The following is a 24,374-nucleotide window of genomic DNA, read 5'->3' as shown; positions in this document are numbered from 1 at the left end:
CTAAAAAATTGCTTATTCATTGAATTACTATATTTAATACTACTAAACAAGTATGTTGATTTTAAGTGTAGTTATTACATTTCTGGTCAAATTTGGCCCAACTGAAATGAACACTGTAGAAAATAGTAAGTGTACACTGTCCTTCGAAACTCCTTGATTGAAAGACTAATTCTAACATGAAAACATTTGAGATAGAACAGAAGAAGAAAGGGACCAGGGGGTCCCCTCAGGTAGTATGAGTTCCTTTCTACCATGCTGGAATTTGAAGAGATGAGTTTAAGAAGGGCAATTGATTTGCCTAATACCTTTCCTATGTCTAATACATCACTTGGCAAGAAGAATTCAATAGGGGAGAAGGAACAAAGAAAGCAAGTAACAAAGGCAAAAACCAGAAGCTGAGCTTTACATAGGTAACATTATAGGCAGAAACAAAAAAAATTATGAAGGAGTGTGAGAGTAAGAAAAAGAAGTTAAAACATCATGTTGTGAAAAAGAAGTAATAGGAACTTCAAAGAGGGCCAGTTCACAGTCAGAAATGTCCTCCTAGTAATGACTGGAGCTGAAGGAGAGTTGTAATCACAGATGCCAGAATAAAGGGGAATCCAAAGCAAACATGATGAAAGATTGGTGAATGACTTCCAAAGTAGAAACAAAGAGAAATACAAAGAATTTTGGTGATGCTTAATAAAAAGAAAATGCACAGTTTGGGTATTTAGATCTAAAGAGTGAGGTGACACGGGATAAATACATTCTTTGCTTCAATAAGTATATGCTGGCTTAAGAATATAGAAAAATAAAAATCACATTTTAAACAGGACAGGCTGCAGGCATGCTTTCAAACTGTAGATGAAGTTATTACTTTCCTTTGGGTAAATGAACCTTGTAGAAATATAGGTATTTTCTTATTCTGCCTCTTGTTGATAAAATTAGCTTTTAGATCATTAATTTATTTAAATAAAGCCTAGTAAAGTTATGACCAGCCTTTGTTTTCCTAATTCACCATAGACAAAGAACAAGCCTGGAATCACAAAGAGCTACTTTGCTTTCAGATGGTAGAGAAATTCTGTGATTTATATACAACATAAGATACTTTAGAAGTCCATGTGCCTTTATTCTGAACATCTAAAGCACAACAGGTCAGCATCACTACGTATTACACACTTCATCACCAGTTATTCAAAGCTTTTTTTAAAAAATGTCCAGAGTGACTAATAAATTCTAAAGATCAAAGCAGATGAATGCTTCTGCAGCATTAGCAGCTTCAGGAGAAAAGCAAATACCTGCTGGCTTTGCAGAGCCCTTTGGAAAAGCCGCAGGAACGCCGCCAAACTGAAGCGGTACATATTATTAATTTTGGACAAGTCAGAGATAATGAAGTACATTTTGCTAGCACTCTCAGCCAAAGGGAGATAGGCATCCCTTTCCTGTGGAGAAAAACAACACACACATAAAAAACCCAGGTGCATTACTGCCACCTACTGATTATTGCATCAACATTTACTCATCCCACTGAGAAAACATTCCTACGACTCCCACTGCTTTAGAAAACCAAATCCTTTCCAAGCCTTCAAACTGAGGGATCAGCACTCCAGACTTCAACACTGTATTGAGATTTCAAAATTGGAAAAAAAACTTTTAGCAAAAAATCCTTTAAATTATGAAGAACATGTTGGAAATTAATTCCTAGGGCACTAAGGTCATTTCCTACTACAGAACTCATCCCAAAATTCAGTGGGAATTTTTAAAGAAAACAAATAGAACACAGAAGAAAACTACAATCTGTCACAAAAAAAGGATGTCAGATGAATAGCATCACCAATGATCTAAACTTTTCCAATAGCAAGAGGTATATTAAGCAAAAACATCCATATAATGTTTGCAATAGTGGATTGCAAAAATAAATTCCTTTAATTCAAACTGGCAGACTTTAAATTGTGTAACTATTCAGTTACAAAACAAAGCATTTAAATTATTGTAAATACTGCATGTACTTGCATATCCCAAATATAATTGACTCAGAAAGAAATAATTTAATATGTTACTCATCTTATAATCCCATGGATGTATGTATCTTCTCTAGATAAAAGATAAATATTTTTAGCAGGAGAAAAACAGTACTTTAAAGATTAAAATATTCTTCTACCTTATCAAGGAAACTCTGAAGTCTGAAAGATTCGGCCAGCGATTCTTGGATGAGTGCACTGCTTGCTTTAGTTTGATTCAAAGATTCAATCAGATCCTTATTTTCTAATATATTGCCCTGTGATGTGGCAAGTGTCTGGAAAAAAGAAAGTCATCTGTGTTATAGTAAAAAAAAAAACCTATAAAGTAACCATTCTGGAATGTGCCTATCTTTGTGATCTGTCCGTATTTCTGAATCATTGAATGCATCTCAAGAGTTCTAGAAAACTAGTGGTTACTCCAAAAACTAAGATGTTTTTAAAAGAAGGATGGAAAACACAGCTCAAGAACACACTCCAAATATCAAGACTGCCAGATTCTGAAACATAGGTTATCAGCAGGCTTTTGAGAATGATTTCCATGATCAGACTCTTATGCACTACAATCCCCCTGGTAAATACAAATTAGGGTATTTCTTCCTTGTGTTTAACTTCCCATTTAACCTGAAGCTGGCTACTTGTAATAACTTCCTGTACTAATTCATAAATCAATTTTCCTTCAAAAGCATTCCAATATCTCCTATACAATCTAGTTCTCATTTCCAACTGAGATGAATATTCACATTAAAACAATTTAAATTTCATAATCAAAGATCACTTCAAAATCCTTGAGATTGCCCCACATTTTTCCTGAGTTCTCTGCATTAAATTAAGCAACTAATTTCATTTCTAAGATATGGGAAACATATCTTGAACATATCTTGAATAGTTCACTTATATCTAAGGTTTTTTACTAACCTTCAGTAAATACACATCAGTATATTTATTTTAGTCAGGTAGAAAATTGGCTGCCTGTCAGCCAAATCAGTTTTGAGCAACCACCTGTAGGACAGCATTTTAGAATATATGGAGGCAGAGATTCACCAGAGTGGTAGAATACACTTACTTCTCTACCCAAAACAAGTTGAGGATAAGATCACTTGCTTTTTCAAATAGTGCAATTCATCCATGAGGAATAATACTGAGAGATATGGGACAGCACCTATGGCTTTACTCCAAGGCTTTTAGAAGGAAATCTGTACAGTACTTCAGATAGAATGGCAATGTTGCTTTAAGATTAAATTAAACTTAGCTAGACCTCATGCAACATTGACTTCTTTGTTGACAAAGTCCATGTAGCACCTGCCAGGTTTCACTGAGCCTTAGGTTTCTTTCTTCAGGGTCAAAGAGTATCCTGATTTCAGGATAACTTGCTAACAAGAATTCCAAAATGGAAATCAACTTTGCTGTTACTACTCAGATGTTTTTTGTTGTAGATATTTTAGGCATCAATTTCTTTAAGTTTTGTACTTGATAATTCAGATTGGACAAATGAAAAAGATTTTTGACTTCCAAGATCCCACAAAAAGTATGTTCTAAAGTGAAATTTGTTTTGTTGCATCTCTGAACCCTCAGCTTCTGGTAGATATAAGATGATAAAATAGTCAAATCTGGATATGGAATTTTATTAGACAGCAAGTTTTCCTCTTCTCGTAAGAGAAATCTGCCCCATCAGAGTTTTAGAAAAGGGCTGATCTTAGTATTTGGGAATTAATAGGGAGCTCAGCAGGGACAGCAAATATGGAAATTCAAATCACATCAAATAATTATGTGCAAAATTCTAAAAGTGAGCTATTGATCATAGAATCATATAACAGAATGATAAAATGGTTTGGACTGGAAGGGACCATCTAGATCCAAGCCCTCCATGGGTGGGATAACACTCACTGCATAAGGCCGCTCAAAGCTCCATCCAAACTGGCCTTGAACACTTCCAGAGATAAGGCATCTGCAAGTTCTCTGGGGAAGCTGTTCCCAGAGATTCCCAGAAGAACTGGTGCCTTACCACCCTCCCAGAAGAGAACTTCCTTAATATCTAATATCTAATATCTAATCTAAAGATCTAATATCTAATCTAAACCTACCCTCATGCAGTTTAAAAAAAGCCATTCCTCCCTTGTCCTGTCACTGCATGTCCTTGTAATAAGTCCCTCTCAGCCCTATTATGGGGCAGTGTAATAAATGGCCAGTCTAATCTGCAAAAACTATCATTTTCTGCTAATCCACTGCACTCAATACTGCTGAGTTCTGTGACTTAGCTCAGACTGAAGGGTTTAGGGCACCAGGTCAATCTCCCTGCATCTCTGACCTTTCAGAATGACAGGATTTGAGGATGCATTCTTTCAAGCATGAAGTACAATTTATGTGAAATACACGGAAAGACACAAGCAAAAAATAAAACAGTCCTTCCTTGGAAGCTACATTTTAATAGAGATGAACAGCTGTTTCTAGAAAGAAATACTTTCAATAAAATAAAAAGATGAACTGAAAATTGAGAACATTAATTTTAAATGCAAGTCAGGTAATGTTAACTGTAAAGAATATTACAGCTCATTGCTAAGAGGAAACAATTGTGGAGGTTTAAAATTTTAAATGTCTCTCTCAGCAATCTTTCCATTTTGTAGTGAGAGTGTTTAATTTTTTCACAACGTGATCATTTCTCAATTTGAAAAAGAGTCATTTGACATGATTCACAGGCTTAAAAATGTGGCTTTTTTAAACCTCATAATTTCAGAATGAAACAGTATAATTTTAATAAAGTTTTCCCTTCTTGGTGTGTTAAAATTAATTAAATTTCTAATCAACCTAAATCAGCCTAAATCTAGCTGACCAAATTCATAAATTTAACTAGGAAAGTGCTTAATGTACTGAAAAGCTACAGTTTCATAACAGATGTACTTTCTTATCCACTCTACTCTTCCAACAGGTCCAGGCAAATAATGCCATTGTATTTTCTAATCAATAATCCTGACAGCTCATTATTCCAACACTTCCAGCATCTTCATCTAAACACACAATCATGTGATTATCATCTTATTGGTATAACAGATATTCAAGAGCTAAATTTGTTGTACCTCCAAAAGAGAATCCTCAAGTTTAGCTAACTGTATCTTCTTATCTTCTTCCTGTTGTAACAGCTTCGTTTTCTGCTCTTCCAAATCTGGCTTTTCATGCTGAATTGTTAAAGCCAAAAGCTAAAAACCAAGAGAGAAAACAAAAAGTTGTTTATTTTTCTGCATTTCCACTTCAAGAGAGGTCAGTTTTCATGGGTACATTGTATGATGCCAATTCCTTATCTCCAGAGAAAGGAGGAAATCCATATGGTTATTTTTCCTTCACATTTTGAATTATATCTTTCTTATCTGCATTCCATTGCAAGCCTCTGGTTAGTGTAGAAAAACTAGTTTCATACAAATAATGAGGGAATTTTCTCCCCTTAATTGATCTCTCTTCTTTTTTCTTCTTTCTTCCATTCGTATGTTACATTTTGATTCCTAGACTTTATATTGAAAACCTCAAAAGCTACTAGCATTTTAAAGGAAATAAAGTACACAGTATTTTGGTTTCATTACATTTTCTCTGTACACAAAGTATCTTGATGATACCAGCACTGCTCTCTAAGTAGGACACTGGAGAGCTATAACAGAAATGTTACCATGGTACCATAAATGCATCTTGAATGGAAAGCAAAGCCTTAGCAATTAATCTGTTGCATCTGAAGTCAATGAGGACATTTTCATTTTCTCCACTGGACTCACTCCTTGGCTCCAAAACAATTTTACTGTTTATATTTGTAAGCTCAAAAACACCTCCATAACCATTAAAGCAAACTGCACCATAGGGCTTATTCCAGGAGCTGGATGTAGCTATGCATGTTCACTGTACATACACTGGTCTTATTCTAAATGCCTACCTGTCCTCTTAAGCCACTTGCTGTTGTGGTAAAGTTTACTTCTGTAACAATGGAAGAAGCATCAGGTGGAATGAAGGGATTTGGGTTCCTTGTTGACAGAAAAAGACGGAACTCTTCATTATAATCGATCATTTTTTCACCTATTTGTACAGCGTAACGGGGTCCTGTAAATGAGAAGCAGATGCTATACTCACTCTGACTGGAACATTCTAAAATTACCTGAAAACCATCTGATATCATTGTATCTGTGTAATACCTTATGACCAACAGATCTAAATATATTTTACAATATTTCTTTATAACCTGATTGGAAAAAAATACAAATTCAAAAAATTTGAAGAACACATCCTAAACTGCATTGAGACAGAAAAGTAATAACATTGAAATAATACAGGAAATTACATAGTAAGAATATTTAATACACCTGAGTAGTTTAATTATCCTTACCCAGAACACAAAGCATAAAGGACAAAAAATGGACTTGAAGTAAAAGGAACACTAACAACTTTTTGAAGTCTTCAGACCATGAATAAATACCACAGAGATTAATAAAAAATAAATATAACAAATATATTTAACTTCTTCATATTCTGAAAGAAACAAGTGATTTATTAAATAACTGATGCCATGGTTTCAGTCTGTTTATACTCCTAGTATTTCTCAATATGCCTGTTACAGAATAAAACTACATGTACAGCCCCCGCTACCCCTCTTCTATAAAAGGTTTCCATTCTGGCAAGGTTAGAAAAGAATAGACTCAGACAATGACATGATTAGAGTAAGATTTTGCCTCCCGATACTGAAAAAAAAAAAATAAACAGAATTAAAAGATAAAAAGTAAAAATTTCCATTCCAGATAATTTTCCAAGACGGCATACTTAGGTGCTTCTCTATTTTTAGCACTGAGTGTATATCAGAAACATAAATCTCTTGCTAAAACACTGGTAGAGATGAAAATCACATACCAATTTTGCTTCTATGTCCAAGGTCAGAATAAATTTTAAGACCATGCTGTAAAAACGTCAAACAGAAAATGGAAGCTGTACAAAGACAAATTCACTGCAGTATATATGTTCAGACTTTTTCTTAACATTTCATACCAAGTAATGAAGTGATGTACAGTCATCATATGGAAAATAATGCAGACAGGTCCCCACACCACATTTTGACAAAAAAGAGAGCATGCTTGCTTGTAAAATGATGAAAAAATTTAAATAGTGATCCTTTCTTCCTTTTCCAACAACAGCTCTTTAGTTTGGACCTGCACAGACCTGGCATTAACATAGCTCATTAAAAAGCAAAAGAGGATATCTGAGTGTTATGAGCAATTTTCCTGAACAAACTAGTATATTTAAATTCAATCTGCTTTCTTCACAGGTCTGCAGACACACTCATCTTTCATACTATATCTCATTAGCTCTCCAAAATTCAGCTGAAGCTTGAGGGGCAAAAAAAAAGTTGTTAGAGTGTTCTACCTAACCCTCCACAGATGCCTGAAATCACCACTTTGGTGCCATTCTTTTGATAAGAATAAACAAGCAAGTTCATCTGTAATGGAAGACAGATCTTTCTTATATTGGTCATAAATGTATATATGAATCCTACGGTATTTGCATTTTTTGAGCATGTACTTACTTTTGAAGAATTACTGCTACCCTGTACATTATTAGATTCAATAGCAGATGAAAAGACAGCAAAAAAAGTCTTGAGCTATTTTCACTACCCAAAGTTCATACAGTAAATTACATTCATGGGTTAGGGTATGTGCTAAGGAATTACCACTTGAGGCAGAAATACAATTACAAAGGATAATGCAAATCTATTTTAGCTTCTGTAATTTATAAAGCACTTAAAACACACATTGCTGTATTTTTTAATTCACCAAGTTCTGTTGATATAACTTCAAAATATGTAACATAATTCAACAGAATTCATGCTGAGATACTTGTATAATTATAATTTATTTATCAGAATTTTTAATATTAAAAAAAAGTCCAAAGCAGTCATACAAACAGTTAGGTAGAACACACTATCTGTCCAAAACAGAGATATTATATTGCAAAACCTAAACATTGTGTTTTTTGCCTTTCTTGCATTGGTTAAGGGACTCCTTTCACCAAATTCCACCATTTTGCTGATCTCTATGACCCTTCCCATTCCAAGGGCACATCAGGAACAGACTTGTGTGTCTTTTTAGGTTCAGAGAAATGCAAGAGAAGCAGGAACTCCAACATTCTAAACCTTTGATTTCTAACTCCCCTAAAAGTTGTGTAACTTCTGGTTTATTTAAGGCCCAAGTTTCCAATTAAAACAATGTGTTTGAGATCATCACTAGGAATTAACTTAAAATTTAATTTTATAAGATTATAAAAACACATTATTTTAACTTCTATTTAAAAAATTTAATACTTTTCAGTATTTTTCCACTTACTAAATAAGAACGTATCTCCAACACATTTCATGCACTGAAGTGTTAGGAGCAGGTTAAGTTTTGAGCATGCATTTGGAAAGATCTTGGTGATTTACCTTGAGCAATAAGATCTTTTCTTAGCAATGGGTACAGTACAGGTTCCACTCCATCCATTTCCTGTATAATAAGTGTCTTCCCAAATCTCACTGCCAGCTCAAGAGCAGTTAGGAAGTTGGTGTCCTGGAAAAACAGAAATACATCCCTTTTTTGAAAAATGCAATCATTTCAGAATGAGTAGGAAGGCATTACACCAAACAGTCCAAATCTATAAATCAGTAGTACAGATGAAAAATCCTATTAGAGGCATATGATTTTTCAGGGTTTAGCCACAAATGTTTAGTTTAAATAAACTTGATCTACTGATAAAAAAAAAAAACTATTTAACATGCCTAGATCTTCAAGTGCTTCATCAGAAGAGAGCAGGTTCACTGTCATGTCTGCCAGGTGAACCTGGAATTCCTGGCCACATCTCATATCTCAAATTCTCATATCTCAGGATTCACATTATTAAGAAGTCTATATGCAGCCTTTTGTTGCAAACAAGTGTTTAAACATGCATGTAGTGTTTATGACCCCAGTAGTCAATAGAGATCCTAGACAATATAGACAACTAAAGGGTAAAAGGCAATCAGGACACTTAGCTAGCAGGATAAACAATCAATTACCCAAAGATGTGTTATCTACAAGGGTTCCACAGAGCCAGCAGGGATCTGTGCAAGACCTACACATTGTAGAAGCAATCTTTTGAAGCCAGGTGGAGTTCAAAAGGGACTTCTGAATAGCACCAGATGCCTGCCTGTGTGTGTGCAACTTGAGCTGCACCTTGCTACTCAGGTAAACAGCTACAGGTACATTAATCTCAAACTGAAATCAAATTTTCTCTTTCCAGGGTAGATAATACAACACAATAATCATAGGGAATTAAGTGTATATATAGTCCTGAAATCCAGTGAACTGCAACCAAGTATACAAAAGACCTCACACACCTTTAAAAAATACTTTGTAAGATCTAGAAGAGAGAAAGTTCAAACAGAAAAGATCAAGAGTAACTACTGCACCTGTTGATTAATAACTTCCAAACGTGATTCCTTCAAATGTGTCTTCAGCCATTCAGTGGCCCGGAAAGAAGGGTCTATCAAAAATGGGCAAACTTTACTCTAGGGAAAAAAATACAAAGATATTTACTAAAATCTATTTTAAGAATAAAACTGGAATACTTTTTTTTTTATTTCCCCAAACTAATGGAATATATATTTTTAAATCCTTTTAAATTAACAAACTGTTTAGAGAATAACTGACTAGGAAATGTATGTCTTTCATTTTATCTCTTCTTTAAAAAAAAGGAGAGCACCCAAATCCAAAATTCTCAGATGTTTATCTTGTTGACATTAGGCAGTTCTTCACCTTCTCTTAAAAATAGGAACCTCTATTCAATGAGTATCATCTACAGCTTTTGTTAATCACAAATGCTTTTAAACTTCGAAGAGTTATTAGTTTTCCTTTTTCTTCCTCTGGTGGGCAAAGGTACAATACTTCTGGGTTTGGACTTCAATGCATTTTTGAAAGAATCATGAATACAAGTATTTTGCAGGCACAAAGCTACACTCAATTCTGTCCAGTACATCTATGTCACTCTTGTGCTGAGGATCACAAAACTGCACCCAGGATTCCATGTGTAGCCTCAGCTGTGCTAAGTGAAGGGGAGGGATGAGCTCCCTTGACCTCCTGCCAATACTAAAGCTGTCCAGCATACCCAGAACTGTCTCATGAACTCCCTGGTGTCCACCAGGACCTGCAAATATGCTTTGCAACTGGCTGGTCCTCAGCACATATTGGTACGTGGGGTTGTTTCTACCCAGGTGCAGCACTGTGTAATTCCCCTCCTTGAACTTTATGAGGCTCCTGTCAGCCCATTTCTCCAGATTGTTAAGGACACTCTGGGTCACAACGTCACCCTCTTGTGTATCACAGATTCATAGTCATGAGGGAGACTCATGTCTATGACAGAGAGTCACAGAATTGCTTGGGGTGTTTATATATCATCTAGTTTCAACACCTCTGCAAAGAGCAGGGATGCTACTCATTAGATCAGATTGCCCATGGTCCCATCCAACCTGACTTTGAGCACTTCCAGGGATGGGGTATCCATCCACAGCTTCTTTAAGACAACATGTGCCAGTGCCTCACTACACTCTAAGTAAAGAACTGCTTCCTAACGTCTAATCTAAATCTCTCCTTGTTTAGTTTATAACCATTCTTCCTTCTCCTCTTATTATCTGCCCATGTAAAGACTTGCTCTCCCTCTTTTCTCCAAGTCCTCTTCAAGTACTGAAAGGTCTCAATGAGGTATCCCCAGAGCCTTCTCTTCTCCAGGCTGTACAACCCCAGCTCTCTCAGCCTATCCTCAAGCAGACCTGCTCCAGCCCTCACATTATCTTGGTGTATCAGCCAGGTCTCTCAGTTTTGTGTCAGCAAACTTGCTGAAGGCTTAAACATGTACTCTCAACAATTTTCTGGTTCAGCCTGATAGAAAAGCACTTCCAAGTTTGGGGATTTTATTAGATTGAGTTCCAGTGTTCCAAACTGAGTAGCTACTACACAGATCTCAAACTGAAAGACAGGGGAACATGATGAGTATTCAAGCATCAAAAGATGATCAGCACAGAAGGCTGAGAATTGTACTGTAGGTTACACTGGTAAAATATCATGTCCAATTTCAGCTTTATGAGGATGTACACAAGAAAAATTATTTGACCTGATTGAGAGCTTCAAAAAGCTCTTTACATACAGTGAGATTTTTAAGAGCTCAATCTATTCAACTAATGAAAAAAATGAAAAAAGGTTTCATTGTAGCATATAAGTAGCTTTAATGATATAAAACAGTGTTTCTTGAAAAGCTTTTTTATCAAACTGAGAAAAGAATATATAGATCTAATAAAAGGATGATAAAGCAAGATAAATTCAAACTGGAGAAAAATCAGTAACTAATTTAAATCAATAAATCATCTAAGCAAATAACTTGCAGTAAATGCAGATTCTCCTCATGCCATTAAATATTTGTTAGTAGATCTAATAAATGAATAGAATATTACATACATAATCATATGTTATGTATTATACACATCCATATATATGATAAAACTGAATCTTTTTCTTCTCTCAAGTGTTATTAGATAGATGTATACATATACATATACATATACATATACATATACATATACATATACATATACATATACATATACATGTCTTGAAGTATCTGCCTATAGCCTTTTCCTTTTTCTGAGAAAAAAAAAGTAATAGAAATTATATGCCAAAGTGAACACGTACAGGACATTATCTTCCACTGGTTGTATTGGTGTTAATGACTATTTACATTTCAAGCCTGAATAGACTGATACAGAACAAAACAGTAAGAGCAAAAATGAAAACATGCATTTTCTTTAACAGCTTTTTCCTTCTGCTACAAAATATCCATTGCTACATATGTATTTATTCTGAGTGTGTGCGTGTGCTCTGTAATGCCAATAAAAGGCACAAATGAAATAGTTCAAGTTGCCATGTTACTGAAATATGTAAAAATTTAAATACTTCCAAAACAAGACAAAAAAGCAAATTTACCTGCAAGATGACAAGAGCATTTTCGATTGAAAGGTCATCTGAAGGCAAACCTTCACTTTTCCAAACTAACTCCTCACTTTCTGTACACAAGAACCGCCGTAAATCGAACTCTGACAAATGAAAGTGTAAGTTTCTATCATCATTTAGAGTCTGCATAATTAAAAGCATTTACCAGCCTATACAGAACAGAGACTCTGTCTATTAATAGAATCCAAGTCTGTAGATTTCCCTTTAATCTACTATTTTATTGCTTTTATTGAACTTAGTATTAATACGTAGCTGATGTCATAGAAATATTTTATAGTTTTGCTAACACACAGATAAAAATTATTACTGAAAATGCAGAAGCATTTAGAATGCAGTGGCAAATTTACAACAGTTAATGTGAACACATTCATTTTTTGTAAACTTTTCTTTCTAAGCAAGGACTATAAAGATACAATTATTTATAAATATTTATAATCTTAATAATTTCATAGAATGAATCTAAGAAATTGTCTGTCGGTATGTAGAAATATTTACTGAGTAAGAAAATGTCTCTTCTCATTTGAGAGTACAAAGACAACTGAGAGTGTTCATTAGAACTCACTGGCATTTCTCACTTCCTCAATCAAGCTTAATTACTTTCATGCAGACACTGACAAACACACACACAAAATTACTTTCAAGGCCTGCTGATTTGGTCCATTCATCCAAGCTGTTTTTCCTCTGATCCTCAGGAGCAGCAGACAGATATGTAATGAATGCAGCTGCTAACTGAGCTCTTTTAGGCAGTGTAGCCAGGTCATCTGTTATCTCTGACACCTTCAAAAAAAGAAGTACAGCATGTACAGGTGTTTTGCAAACAAAAACTGCATTAATACATCTCATCAGTTACTAAAATTCCAGAATTAAGTTTGCCTGCCATGGGTAACACAGTTGAGACAGTTTCTCACAGCTGTATTTCAGGTATCTATACCTAGCTAAGACACATGGATGTATGGGAAAAATTCCTTTCAGCTCTGGGCTAGAGCATGCAGATATTTCTGATAATGTAGCTATATAAATCCATGAATTTGATGAACAGTTCAACTTACAAGCAAATGAATAAATGGTATTATAGTAAGAGAGATAAGAAATATGTGTTCCTAGTCACAGTTGGGCTATAAGAATAACTTACAATATACAGGCAATAAATACTATATGCAACTATTATACTTACTGTTATTCGCTGCATACTTACATGATAAAATAAATTCATCATATATCTTAAAATAATTTATCTGCACTAAATCAACTCTGTTTTGAAATTTTCCAGTATTTTGAAGAAAAATATAGTATGTCAATATCATATGTGACTGTCATAATTGGTTTCAAAGTCTTTTCTTTTACTTTAATCAAATTGATATTAAAAAGAAATGCTGATACACAAAATAAAGGCAACTTTTTATTGCTTCCTCCTTACTTTAAAGGGAGACAAATACTGCCTTTTTACTGTCTTCATTATGGGATGAGTTCCTAATTAATCTATCTGTCAGTTTAGTCTGCAGCATATCATTAATAGACAGTCTGAATTTTCTAATGTACCAAGATGAAAAACTGTGAGGAATCACTTTTAGAGGCACTTAAACACAATCCTTACTACAGCAGATGGAAAAGCTGTAAAGCTACTTTCAGAGGAAAATCTTCCCATTTTTTCCAATATGGTGATCAACCTACAAGAAGGATTCATCTAACCTTAACTTTGCTTCTCCAAAATGCAGGCACTTAAGTCTAATTGTTGAGGCTTTTTCCAGTATCAGTGGAGACACAGAATCATGTATCTCTGCATGAAGATTTCTTCTGACTTATGATACCCAGGAAAGTTATTCAGTGCTTTCTGGAGGTGACAGCTATTTTCAGCTTATATGTATCTTCAGATTTTCCTTTTTGTTTCAGACTGTAAAATGGCCTATGTCTCCAAAGACTTGCTGTTTTCTCTCAAATATATCATTTGAGCAAATAAGATATGCTTACCTACCCTACTCCAGCAGGAGAAAAGTTTCAAGCATTTAAGTGAAGACTTCAAAAGCAGCCCAACATTTTGGGTATACCTTTATGCACATTTACAACAAAAATGCCTTGAAAGTGGTACGTTCTAAGACTGTAATTGTTTAAAACCTGTCTCTTTTGGTTGTATCTCAGGTTAGAGAGCCCAGCTCTGAGCCATCATAACAATTATATTCTTCAGATGAAAACCAGCACAGAATTTTGTATGTTTTCTATTAAATACTAGGGAATCTTTACACATTTGGTGGCAAGGTTGTAAGTATAATGAAGTAAAAAGAAGCTTCAGAAAAAAGGAAAGCTTTGTTTTCTAATGACAAATCAAAAAATGTGCACTGGGAGACATGCAGAATGGCAGTAACATTCTTCAAGCAATGCAAAGACTGTATTTTCACATTCTCAGCTATAAGAAAACTATGAAAATTTTCACTAACCTGAGCGCTCCATCTTTGGTGCTCTCTATCGAGTTGATTTATCAGTTCCTCTGCAGCTTTCAATGTTTTCTGAGCTTTACTTAGCTCTGCTTCAAGTTTTGCTGCTTCTGTTGTTCTATTCTGGAACCTATAAAACAAATACTCTTTATAATTGCTGTCATGAACTACAAAACTTACATATAGTTATTTTCAAAGAAGTTTAATTGATTGAATTTGTAATAAATGCCTGCTTATTGTTAACAAAGAGCACAACTGCAGTAGTTCTTTTTATACCTTCTGCTTCGAATTGACAGATGGGCTTGTTAGACTTTTAGCTAACAAAATTTAGATAGATGAGGTGAGATTTAAAAATGGATTTTAAATACAGATTGTAATGTCTGAAAATCATTCCCCCTTCTACTTAAACAGCCTGACAATTTCAGTGATTGTGTAAAGTTTTGTTGTGCACAGTCTGGACAACAGCACGCTCAAAGTCATACCACAATTGTAACTATTTGGTAAACTTTATCTATTAGATGTTTAAAAAAGAATATTACTAATTTACATGGATGTCTCCAATTCACAGTAGACTATTTTGTAAACTAATATGAAGGAAGAACATGCAAAAAAACCAGGCATGGCTTAGGTGTTACTTCATACTGTTCAATATCTAACTAGTTTGATTAATATTTAAAATAATGGATACATTTAATCCGTCTATTCAAAATAATTTATTTATATATTACTTTATCAATATATGGTATATAAATTAATATGTTTAACTCTAGTATATAGTATTTAATTAACCTAAGAAATCTCTGTATAGTTAATTTACAAGAATTCAAGAATCATCCTTTTTTTTTTTTTTTTTGCAGACTACAAAACATGACTTTTAGTAATATGTACATATGTCAGGTTGCAAAGTATCTCCTATATTAAGTACATAATTAAAACATCAAACTACAAAACTTGGATTAAACAGAATTTGGAGAACATATAAATGTTTACCAGATCTATTTTTATGCCTCTGAGTCATGTGCTTGATGAGAGGCTAAGAATAAAAGGAGATAGCTAACTAGCTAATTGTCAGAAAAGTAGGCCATGCTAAAAGAAATAGAACTGCCTCTCTTTAAGCTGTGATCAGTGGATGTTTTGCACAGGAATGTTTCCAAAGTCCTAAGGAGTCATTGAAGTCCTCTGTGATTCAGAAGGTGATAAACATACTGTTTACCTTTGACATCTACAGTGCCTATAATAAAGGCCATGAACACAGTCAGTAGTGAGAAGCAGGTACTTTTAAGGAGTATTTTTTCCATCTGATCAAGAAGATGAACTGTAATCTAATAGTATTTATCTCCACTGAGAGTACAGATAGCCTAAGCATCACTAATACTGACATAAATACCTTGCATTACAGGAAGTTACGTTTCCTTAGATAAAATTCATTATTCATACTGTAAAATCATCAATGCTTTTTATTGACACCCTGAAATAAACAAACCCAACTTACTTGTCTTTCAGTTCCAATACTTTTTGACCAACAGAGTTCAGAAGATCCTCTAACCTCTGTTTCCTGTCTTCAGTTTTCTTGAGATTACTAGAAAAATATAACGTTTATTTTAAGATTATGGACCCAAAGGAAGAAAAACAAAGCGTAAATATAACAAGAAAGTAATTTACATAGACATAGTTCAAAGATATTCTTTGTTGTGTTCTATATTGAAATATATATTTTCACATGTAAAAGCTCTGAGTACTTCACATAGTTTTTTAAATGGAAGCCAAACACCCCATTCCTAATGATCAGAACAAATTCTTCTAATACAGAATTTTAAGACCTGGAAAAATAATCAGTACAGAGTCCTCAGGTTATGGATGGTCATAGGACAATGTCTTATCTTTCTTATCCCAAGGACAAACTGATAATGCTTGGTACGTGACTGAAAAAGAGGAAGCTTATATCTCATAAAATAGCAAGGGTTTCACTGAGAGAATACATTTTAAGCATACATGTGATGCTAATTTGTCCCTGACAGTATTCAGCTGAGACAGGTAACTCATGATTGTACAAAAAAAATCCAAGGCATAGCTTCCACGAAAAATAAACCATTGTACACTCACTTTTTCTGTCTCAGTATGTAGCTTTATTACCTCTGGATGAGGTTATCTTTTATCTCTGCTTTTAATAAACTTCATATAGAATCACAGAATGGTTATGGTTGGAAATTACCTCTAGAGATCATCTAGTCCAACTCCCCTGCTAAAGCACGATGGTGTCCACGCACAGTTTTGGTATTAGAGGAGAAAACTCCTCAACCTCTCTGGCATCTTGTTCTAGCATTCTGTCACCCTCAAGTAAAGAAGTGTTTCCTCATACTCAGATTTCTCTTTGGCAGATTCAGTTTCACCCACCACCACTGGAATTAAAAACACTGATTTTGTAATGGAGCCTAACTTACGCTTCCAAGCCAGCCTTTTCTTTTTCCAAAGGCTGAATTCGTTCTAGGACATGGGAATACTGGATGTTGGCATTCACCCAAGCTGCTAATGGAGCAGCTGCAGCACTAGCTCGTTTAGCATTCTGAAAAATTCAGTACAAGAAAAGTTGTTACTAGAAAGCCCTTGAAGTATAATATAGAAGAGATAAATACAGGATAAGTAACCGCAACAGATATTCCAGTTGCCAACTTAAAAATGCTCATGAGCCAACTCTTCTAATGAACTAATCTTTTAAATTGTTCCTAAGACTATATTGAAGGCCATCAATCCGTGTAAAAAAACCACAGTGGGTATTTTTACAACTGTGAAGCTAAACTGAAATTAACAAGTTTTAAATCAATGAATGATTTATTAGGTTCTTACTGTTACAAGGATACCAAAGGAGCCAGTTACAATTTCCTGGTTTGAGTTTTACTTTATAGCAGTAGAAAAATCTGAATACTTGACTCCATAATGACTTCTTACCCCACCCCTTCTCACTCACCAACCAAATTCTAACCTTAGGAGGCAGTAGGCAACAGAGTAATCTCTGCTACAGCTTTATCTGCTCATACTGACAAATTCTGTAAGCAGAATTAATCACTTTTTCTCTAACTTAAGTTCATCTTAAAAATTATGTTGGCAAACCAGGCAATCACATCTTTTCTTTTGGTCTTTTTTTTTGTTCTCATTTTACATAATGCAATCAGGAATTACCTTTGGATCAAAAGATGCTCTGTTTCTAGAAAGAAGCTCTTCAACACTCTCTCGTATTTCTTTTGGAATATTACGGGCATCAAATGATCCTATGTCCTCCCTTACACTTCTTTTGGCCAAGAAACTGTAAAAAGAATTAAATAACTAAGTAAAGAAGAAACAAATGTTAAAAAAGGTTATTTCCATATGAAACCAAGGAATTCTGAACTCAAGATTTCTGAATACAACAGAAAGTAGTTCATATTGTAAATTAATGTTTAATTTTAATGGTTAAATACAATTCTCACCTCTTCATGCTCACCCATGATGTATCAAAAATGCCCATCAGCCGCAGAACTCCCTCTAGAATGTCTCTGATTATGTCAGGGGGCATCCGCAGTGACCGGATTTCTAACAAAGCCTCTGGCTTTATATTTCCAACAGCTAATTTAGCTTCATTAACCAATGGCTTAAAACATGAAAACACATTAAAAAGAGAGATGAGGATCTGAGAAACTGAACATTTTCCATTCCAGTTTTCATGCAATTTCTTTTTCTTTTTAAATACTTTATTACCTAAGAAACTACCACTGATGTAGATTCATATTTATAAGTTACTAAAAAATTGCCATGTATTTACTAAGTGATAATAACTATACTTCTACATAAAACAGCATAATATAATCCTAATATTGTTATACAGGTATCTTTTAATAATGATGCTAACTACTATTTTAGGCATGACCAGGGATCTTTCTATAAAAATCTATAGAAATACAGGCCACAAAAGCTTGTTATTTCCAGTAGCTAAACAAATCCTTCAGCCTTATCAAAAAAGTAACAAAATGGCCAGAAACAAAAGAAAATAACAGATTATCATTAAAGACTGTGCACACCTTGCACATCCTTCATATTTATCAAAAACTAGAGAATGGGACAAATCCTCTAGTTCTATGTCACTTTCAATACAAGGATATAATTTCTTGGTACCTACGATATTTAAAAGGAAAAGAGATTAAGTTATTGTACTGTTCTCTTAGTCTTTAGTATAAACTTAAAATGCATGGTATGAAAAATAGACTAAAAGCAATAACTGAACACACATACCTCCCAAAAAACTGATGCTTAACAGTTTTTCTTAACAGTAAAATCCCTTGAACAAGCAGTTTGCTGTAACATCATCAGGATATACACTTTTCAGGATTTAGTAATGACTGTAAATTATCTCTCACTAAACTATTTCCATTCAGCTGACAGTACCAAGCCCTATACTACCTGCTTGATCAAGGCAAAGTAATGTAGTTGGCCTATATAAGATATCATTAATTGAAAAATATTACAAAAAAATCAGCAGAACTCGGCTGTAGAGTATAGCAGCATAGAAATAGCAGATGAAAGCAAGATTTGGCTTGGAAATTCTTTCTCTAATTACTATCTAACAGAATACAAATGCCAGAAAGTCAGTCTCTGTTTGCCACATGGAATACTGTTTTCTAATGCATAAAAGTTTTGATATCAAAATCATTTAGAGTAAAATTTAAGAATTGCAGGAATAAATTCTGCAAAACCACGGCAGGACACAAGTCAGATAAAATCAGACTGCAAAATATTACTTTTCCTTATCAGCTCTTACCTGAACCTCTTTCAGTTCATCTTCAATTCTTTTTTTCCTTTGTTCTATTTCTGCAGCCTCTTCTGCTATTCGGTGTTTTATCTTTTCCATTTCTGCTTTTTGCTCACTAGCATTCTGTAAAAAAAATGAATTCGTTTCGTTTGGAAATTTACACAGATTTTATTCCTTTAGGTCTCCTATTTCTTTTAGTCTTCACTATAATAATTTGCACAATACTAATTACAATAAAATAGCTGAGTCTATTTTATATTAGGCAGGTTGACTAAGTAAACAAACTATATGGAATAAGCATAATTTTCTTTTACTGTGTGTCCTTGCCTTTCTTTACCACAGACCAGATCTATACCTCTATCTTTGAGGCTCATTATGACTTTTTCCCCCTTGCTTCTGATTTTCCATTCCTTATCAAGATATCAGCCTTCCTCTAAAAGCATGAATGACAGCATCTGTAGCATTCTTACTACATTAGAAAGTACCATTTTTCTGTCATTGTCCTGATCCCATTTTTATTTCAATTTCTTTCATACCATTAAAATACTCTTTTTCTATCATGTTCGTAAAAACAGCAGTTGTATTGGAATTACAGGTTATTAGCCTAGAATTACTAATCATGGTATGGTGTCTTTACTTGTAATTTTGTACCAATTCTGTCTGTAAGGATAACTATCTTATGTCCTACATGTATGTTGTAAGTTGTTTGGGTTTACTTTTTTTTTCTTTTTTTTTTTTTTTTCTGGATTTGTACCTGTACTTACAGTCAGAGAGTAGCTATTAGATGTCTCCAAGAATACTAAACACTTCACTACAACTACAGTTGGAAGGGCCGTACACATCTTTTATCCATTGAGGATAAATGTACAAAATAAAATACTATTATTTTAGGCTCAGATCACCTAAAAGATACATGACAACAAAGCCCAGAGTTTGTGTCCTTCCAGTATACAACACATTACCATCACCAGCAATTGTCAAGCTGAGTTGAAGTTGTAGCAGAAAGTAACACATGCATAAAAGCAGAGAAAATCTTAAAATAATAATAATCCTCTGAGCACTTAACCCAAGCTACAGATCAGCATGTTATTGAAGATTACATTCAAATCTATAAAACATTAGCTACATAAAACTAGATTAGACATTTCATGCAAATGAACATGTACTGAATGATCGCCCTGAATAAGAAAACCTTAACATTCAGTTGTAGGTCAAAAGCTTTTTCCTAAAAGGAGATTAAAAGAGTCTGTATGTATTGGAGCTCTCTCTGTTATGTAAGCTAGATCACTTGAAGTGACATTAAAATGTTAGAGGGCACCTATACTTTATGCTAATCTAAATAATCAGACTTAACTGTAATTTTTCTAGTGTCAGTGGGGCCATGGTATTTCATTGCTTTTGGCCTACTCTTTGGTTTTCTCCTACAGTGTAATATGTGCTATCCACATACCAATAACTCTAAGGTGAAAGAGCAGATGCAGATTTAAAACTGAAATCATCAACACACCAAGCCAATCATCATTATTCAAATCCATGTACTACAGACAGACAGAACCTAAAAGTACCAAAAGCTGCCAACAGGGAGAGACTTGCAAAGATGGAAACTTATGCACCTTTAAAGCACTGTGAAACAAATGGTACAAAAGACCAGGCATTACATACAGAGAATGTCTTTTAACATCCAGCTTCAGACTGACCAGATTAAACCAGTAACAAGAAGGAAAACAGTGCAGTGACAGTAGCCTCATTACAGCTTATTCTACATCTACAATTCCAGGAAGTATCAATGTAGAGACCTATTGTCTACACAATTATTTCACTTGACTGAGAAAACTCATGTGATTGTATACCCCACCTGCATAGATACTGTAATTTCCTGAAGAGCAGCATCAGCTTCATCCTGCTTTGTTTTGAGTAAAATGCTTTGTTCTCCAGCTTTCCTGTTCAGTTCATCTACCAGGGCTTTAGCTTCATTCAGCTTTGAAACACCTGCCTATAAAAGTTTGCAGGAAGCAGATATTTAGCAACAAATTTTAAGTGAATTTAAATGAAAGTTTGCTACAAATAGTATGGAACCTATGAGTAATGCAGACTAATTTTCTTTTTCGTTAATTAATTTTCATCTTTTCTTGATATTATTTAACCTAAAAATGAGATCTGGCAGTTCTAGATGCCACTCTAAGATCTATTACTAAATCAAGAAGATTTTAAAAAAAAATTCTCAATTGATAAACATTAAATGAAACAACAACTAGCATATGATCTTTTTCCCAAGAATTCAATAGCATTTCAGTTAACTGATATTAAGTCAATGTAACTATATCTCCCCTAAAAGCCAATCAATTAAAATTAAACAAAATGAAATAAAATAGATTATCTGATTTCTACGTATTTGTATACTCTTTAAAAAAATAGATATATATAGATATACATATATAGATTTATATAGATATATATAAAGTCTCATTTACGTTTAAAATTAACTATTTTCTTGACTTTCTACATTGTTTATGCTAATTATATAATACCAATATTTTAAGATATATTTGGAAAAAAAAATTACCAAAAATTAATAAAAACAAAAAAATTAACAAAAGCAAGAAAACCACTTTTCACTCTTTCAGCCACTTAAACAGAGAAGAGCATTAAGATTGATACTATTTCTCTCCTGAAATCACAGCTTGAGCATATGCCAATAGAGGACACATCACATAACCATGTTAGCAGCTACAGTTCAATGCACAAGACAATTCTTAATGCAAGAATATATTGAAAAGCCATATGTCAAGTGTTTTAAACACATACCTGCAAGTGGTTCTGCCTTTTTATTAGCTCTTTTCTCTTACTGTTATTGATGGTACTGTAGACATGAAGGAATGTCATATACCTGCTAGGCGTTGCACCATATATTTTACATGATTCATGGATTGCCAAAAATGACTTCAGAAAATCAGAATCACCTGTACAACATCATTTGTTACACAGATATAATTATACTGAATTTTATCTCACATTAAAATAACTAAGAAAAAGCAACAGTATATGCTTGCTTTTCGAGATATGAATTGAGAGTATTCAAAATAGTACAAAAAGAATAATTTTTTTAAGTACTCCCAGGGAAACAGCATGTAAGTACATTTGAATATTTCTCAGAAAGAAATACACTGAAATTGTTTGATATTTGGAAAAGCCAGCAAAATTAATTGCAGACTACTGAGAGCTAATCATATAAGAAACTACTTCCACAAAAACTGAATTTTTAAATACTTGGACAATTTTAGAAATAAAGCCCATGTGCTCTTGTCTTCTCCCTTATCTCTCATGACAGGCAAACTAAAAGGTTTTCCTGTTATTCAGTTTGTTGAACAGAAGCCCAAAGATACTGCAAAATAAACTACATTACCCTACAAAAGAAAAAAATTGCTAAAGCATTTCTACATATAAATGAATGCCTCTAATAAGTAGATTAATTATGATGATCTAGGATAAAGAGCGATGGTAATGTGAACACCAAATACTATTTTTGGCCACTATTCTGACTGGCCTATTAAAAATCGATTGAAAACAAGAGACTCCAAGTGATCCACTTACCATCACATATTCTGTTGGCTCCATGACCTCTAAGTGCTACTTTTATAGAAAGTGGCTACAAGTAGTATTCTGCAAGTGAGTGCTGGCACTGGTCTCTTAGATGATATTTGAGACACTATTTTTAACAAGACTAAATTTGAAGTCTTATGATAAAAACTAAATATTCTGAAAAAGGGACATTACTTAGAAGAAAGTAGTTTTTGAAATTAATAAAGTAAAATGAAGTTCTACAAAAAGAACAATTAAATATTTAAACTGCAAAAACTCTCAAAACATCAGATTTCCAGGTTGTTAAATAAGATCCATACAGAAGGAAGACACTGACAAGATACAGCTAAATCAGCTTATAAAATTGAATATACACAGTAACTGCTTGTGACACAAGAAACTGCATTTGATCAGCCAGGATGTGTGTTCCAAACTAATGCTCCCTTGCGAAAAATGCCTGCCATGTGAACAACACCAAAATCTAGGAATATGCTAGTAAACACATACTATGCCCAACACAGGATCAAGAGCTTAATAACAAGAATAATAACTACTAAGTCTATCTAAATATTACCTGAATGTTTTTTCTTAACTTTGTGCGTTTTTCCCATCTTTTCTTGTTCTGAATCACACAGAAGCATTTCAGGTATCTAAAACAACAACATGATTTTTTTGCATGAAAGTTACAAACAAAGACAACTTGATTTCAAATTAGAAAATGAGATTAAATTAGATTAAATTTCAATTAGAAAAAAAAACAGAGTACCTAACAATAGCGCAAATCTAGAAGCTTTAAAAGTACATATAATTCAAGAGGAAATAAGACAGTTTTAATCCACATTCTGCCCATGTACATATTACCCACTAATTGACCTTCACTGAGATCACTCAGAGAGGGGAACAGGATGATGGCAACACTGTGCTGGTGCTGTGTTAGTGCTTAGGGTTTCTGTTTGTGTTGGTCTGTGTGACAATCACATGCATATATGTTCATGGGCTTCCCATGGGGTCACAGATTCCTTCAGGCGCCTCTACCTGCTTCAGCATGGGCTCCATGGGCTGCAGGTGGATCTCTGCTCCACTATGATAACTTCTTTCCACTTGCTAAATGTTATCCCAGAGGCACTGCCACCAAGGCTGTTAGGCTCAGCCTTGGCCAGCAGCACATCCCTCTTGGAGCCAGCTGGCCCTAATTCCACCTGACATGGGGGAAGCTTCTGGCAGCCTCTCACAGAAGTCACCCCTGCAGGCCAACCTGACACCAAAACCCCAAACAATTGCCTTTAACATTTTGCTTGTAGTCTGTATTTTGCTCTTAAATGCTGTGTTTGATCAGAGTCATAGTAGTCAGCATGTTGTTCAAGTCAGCCCACAGAGAGAACAAAACATAATGGTACTGGTAAAATAACAATGCTAATAATACTTAACTGTTCTGCAGAACTTTCCATCTTTTTAAGAGTGTACAAAGGGATAAAATAAGTACAGTGATAATTATTCCTTCACAACTTTAAATATCTTGACCTTATTCACCAGAGCTCAGTTATATTTAGAGACA

The 24,374-nt window shown here is 34.2% G+C and overlaps 1 protein-coding gene across 1 annotated transcript in view; it reads right to left on the bottom strand.

Moving 5' to 3' along the window:
- The window catches only part of DYNC2H1 (dynein cytoplasmic 2 heavy chain 1), a 139,743-nt gene that overhangs the window by 73,643 nt on the left and 41,726 nt on the right, over positions 1-24,374 (bottom strand). Inside the window, exons 53-69 of the mRNA XM_056488331.1 lie at positions 23,394-23,469; positions 22,046-22,200; positions 21,096-21,233; positions 19,250-19,363; positions 17,925-18,085; positions 17,638-17,761; positions 16,902-17,023; positions 15,953-16,039; positions 14,464-14,590; positions 12,667-12,808; positions 12,005-12,114; positions 9,442-9,540; positions 8,440-8,563; positions 5,914-6,077; positions 5,075-5,194; positions 2,144-2,278; positions 1,281-1,424 (exon numbers count right to left, since the gene is read on the bottom strand). Of these exons, the coding sequence (XP_056344306.1) occupies positions 1,281-1,424; positions 2,144-2,278; positions 5,075-5,194; positions 5,914-6,077; positions 8,440-8,563; positions 9,442-9,540; positions 12,005-12,114; positions 12,667-12,808; positions 14,464-14,590; positions 15,953-16,039; positions 16,902-17,023; positions 17,638-17,761; positions 17,925-18,085; positions 19,250-19,363; positions 21,096-21,233; positions 22,046-22,200; positions 23,394-23,469 (2,142 nt within the window). The remainder of the gene's footprint in view (positions 1-1,280; positions 1,425-2,143; positions 2,279-5,074; positions 5,195-5,913; positions 6,078-8,439; positions 8,564-9,441; positions 9,541-12,004; positions 12,115-12,666; positions 12,809-14,463; positions 14,591-15,952; positions 16,040-16,901; positions 17,024-17,637; positions 17,762-17,924; positions 18,086-19,249; positions 19,364-21,095; positions 21,234-22,045; positions 22,201-23,393; positions 23,470-24,374) is intronic.

Source organism: Oenanthe melanoleuca, chromosome 1 (genome assembly GCF_029582105.1).
Source record: "Oenanthe melanoleuca isolate GR-GAL-2019-014 chromosome 1, OMel1.0, whole genome shotgun sequence".
Classification (NCBI taxonomy): Eukaryota; Metazoa; Chordata; class Aves; order Passeriformes; family Muscicapidae; genus Oenanthe; species Oenanthe melanoleuca.
The sequence above is the reverse complement of the archived record's forward strand: the minus strand, read 5'-3'. Positions and strand labels throughout refer to the sequence as shown.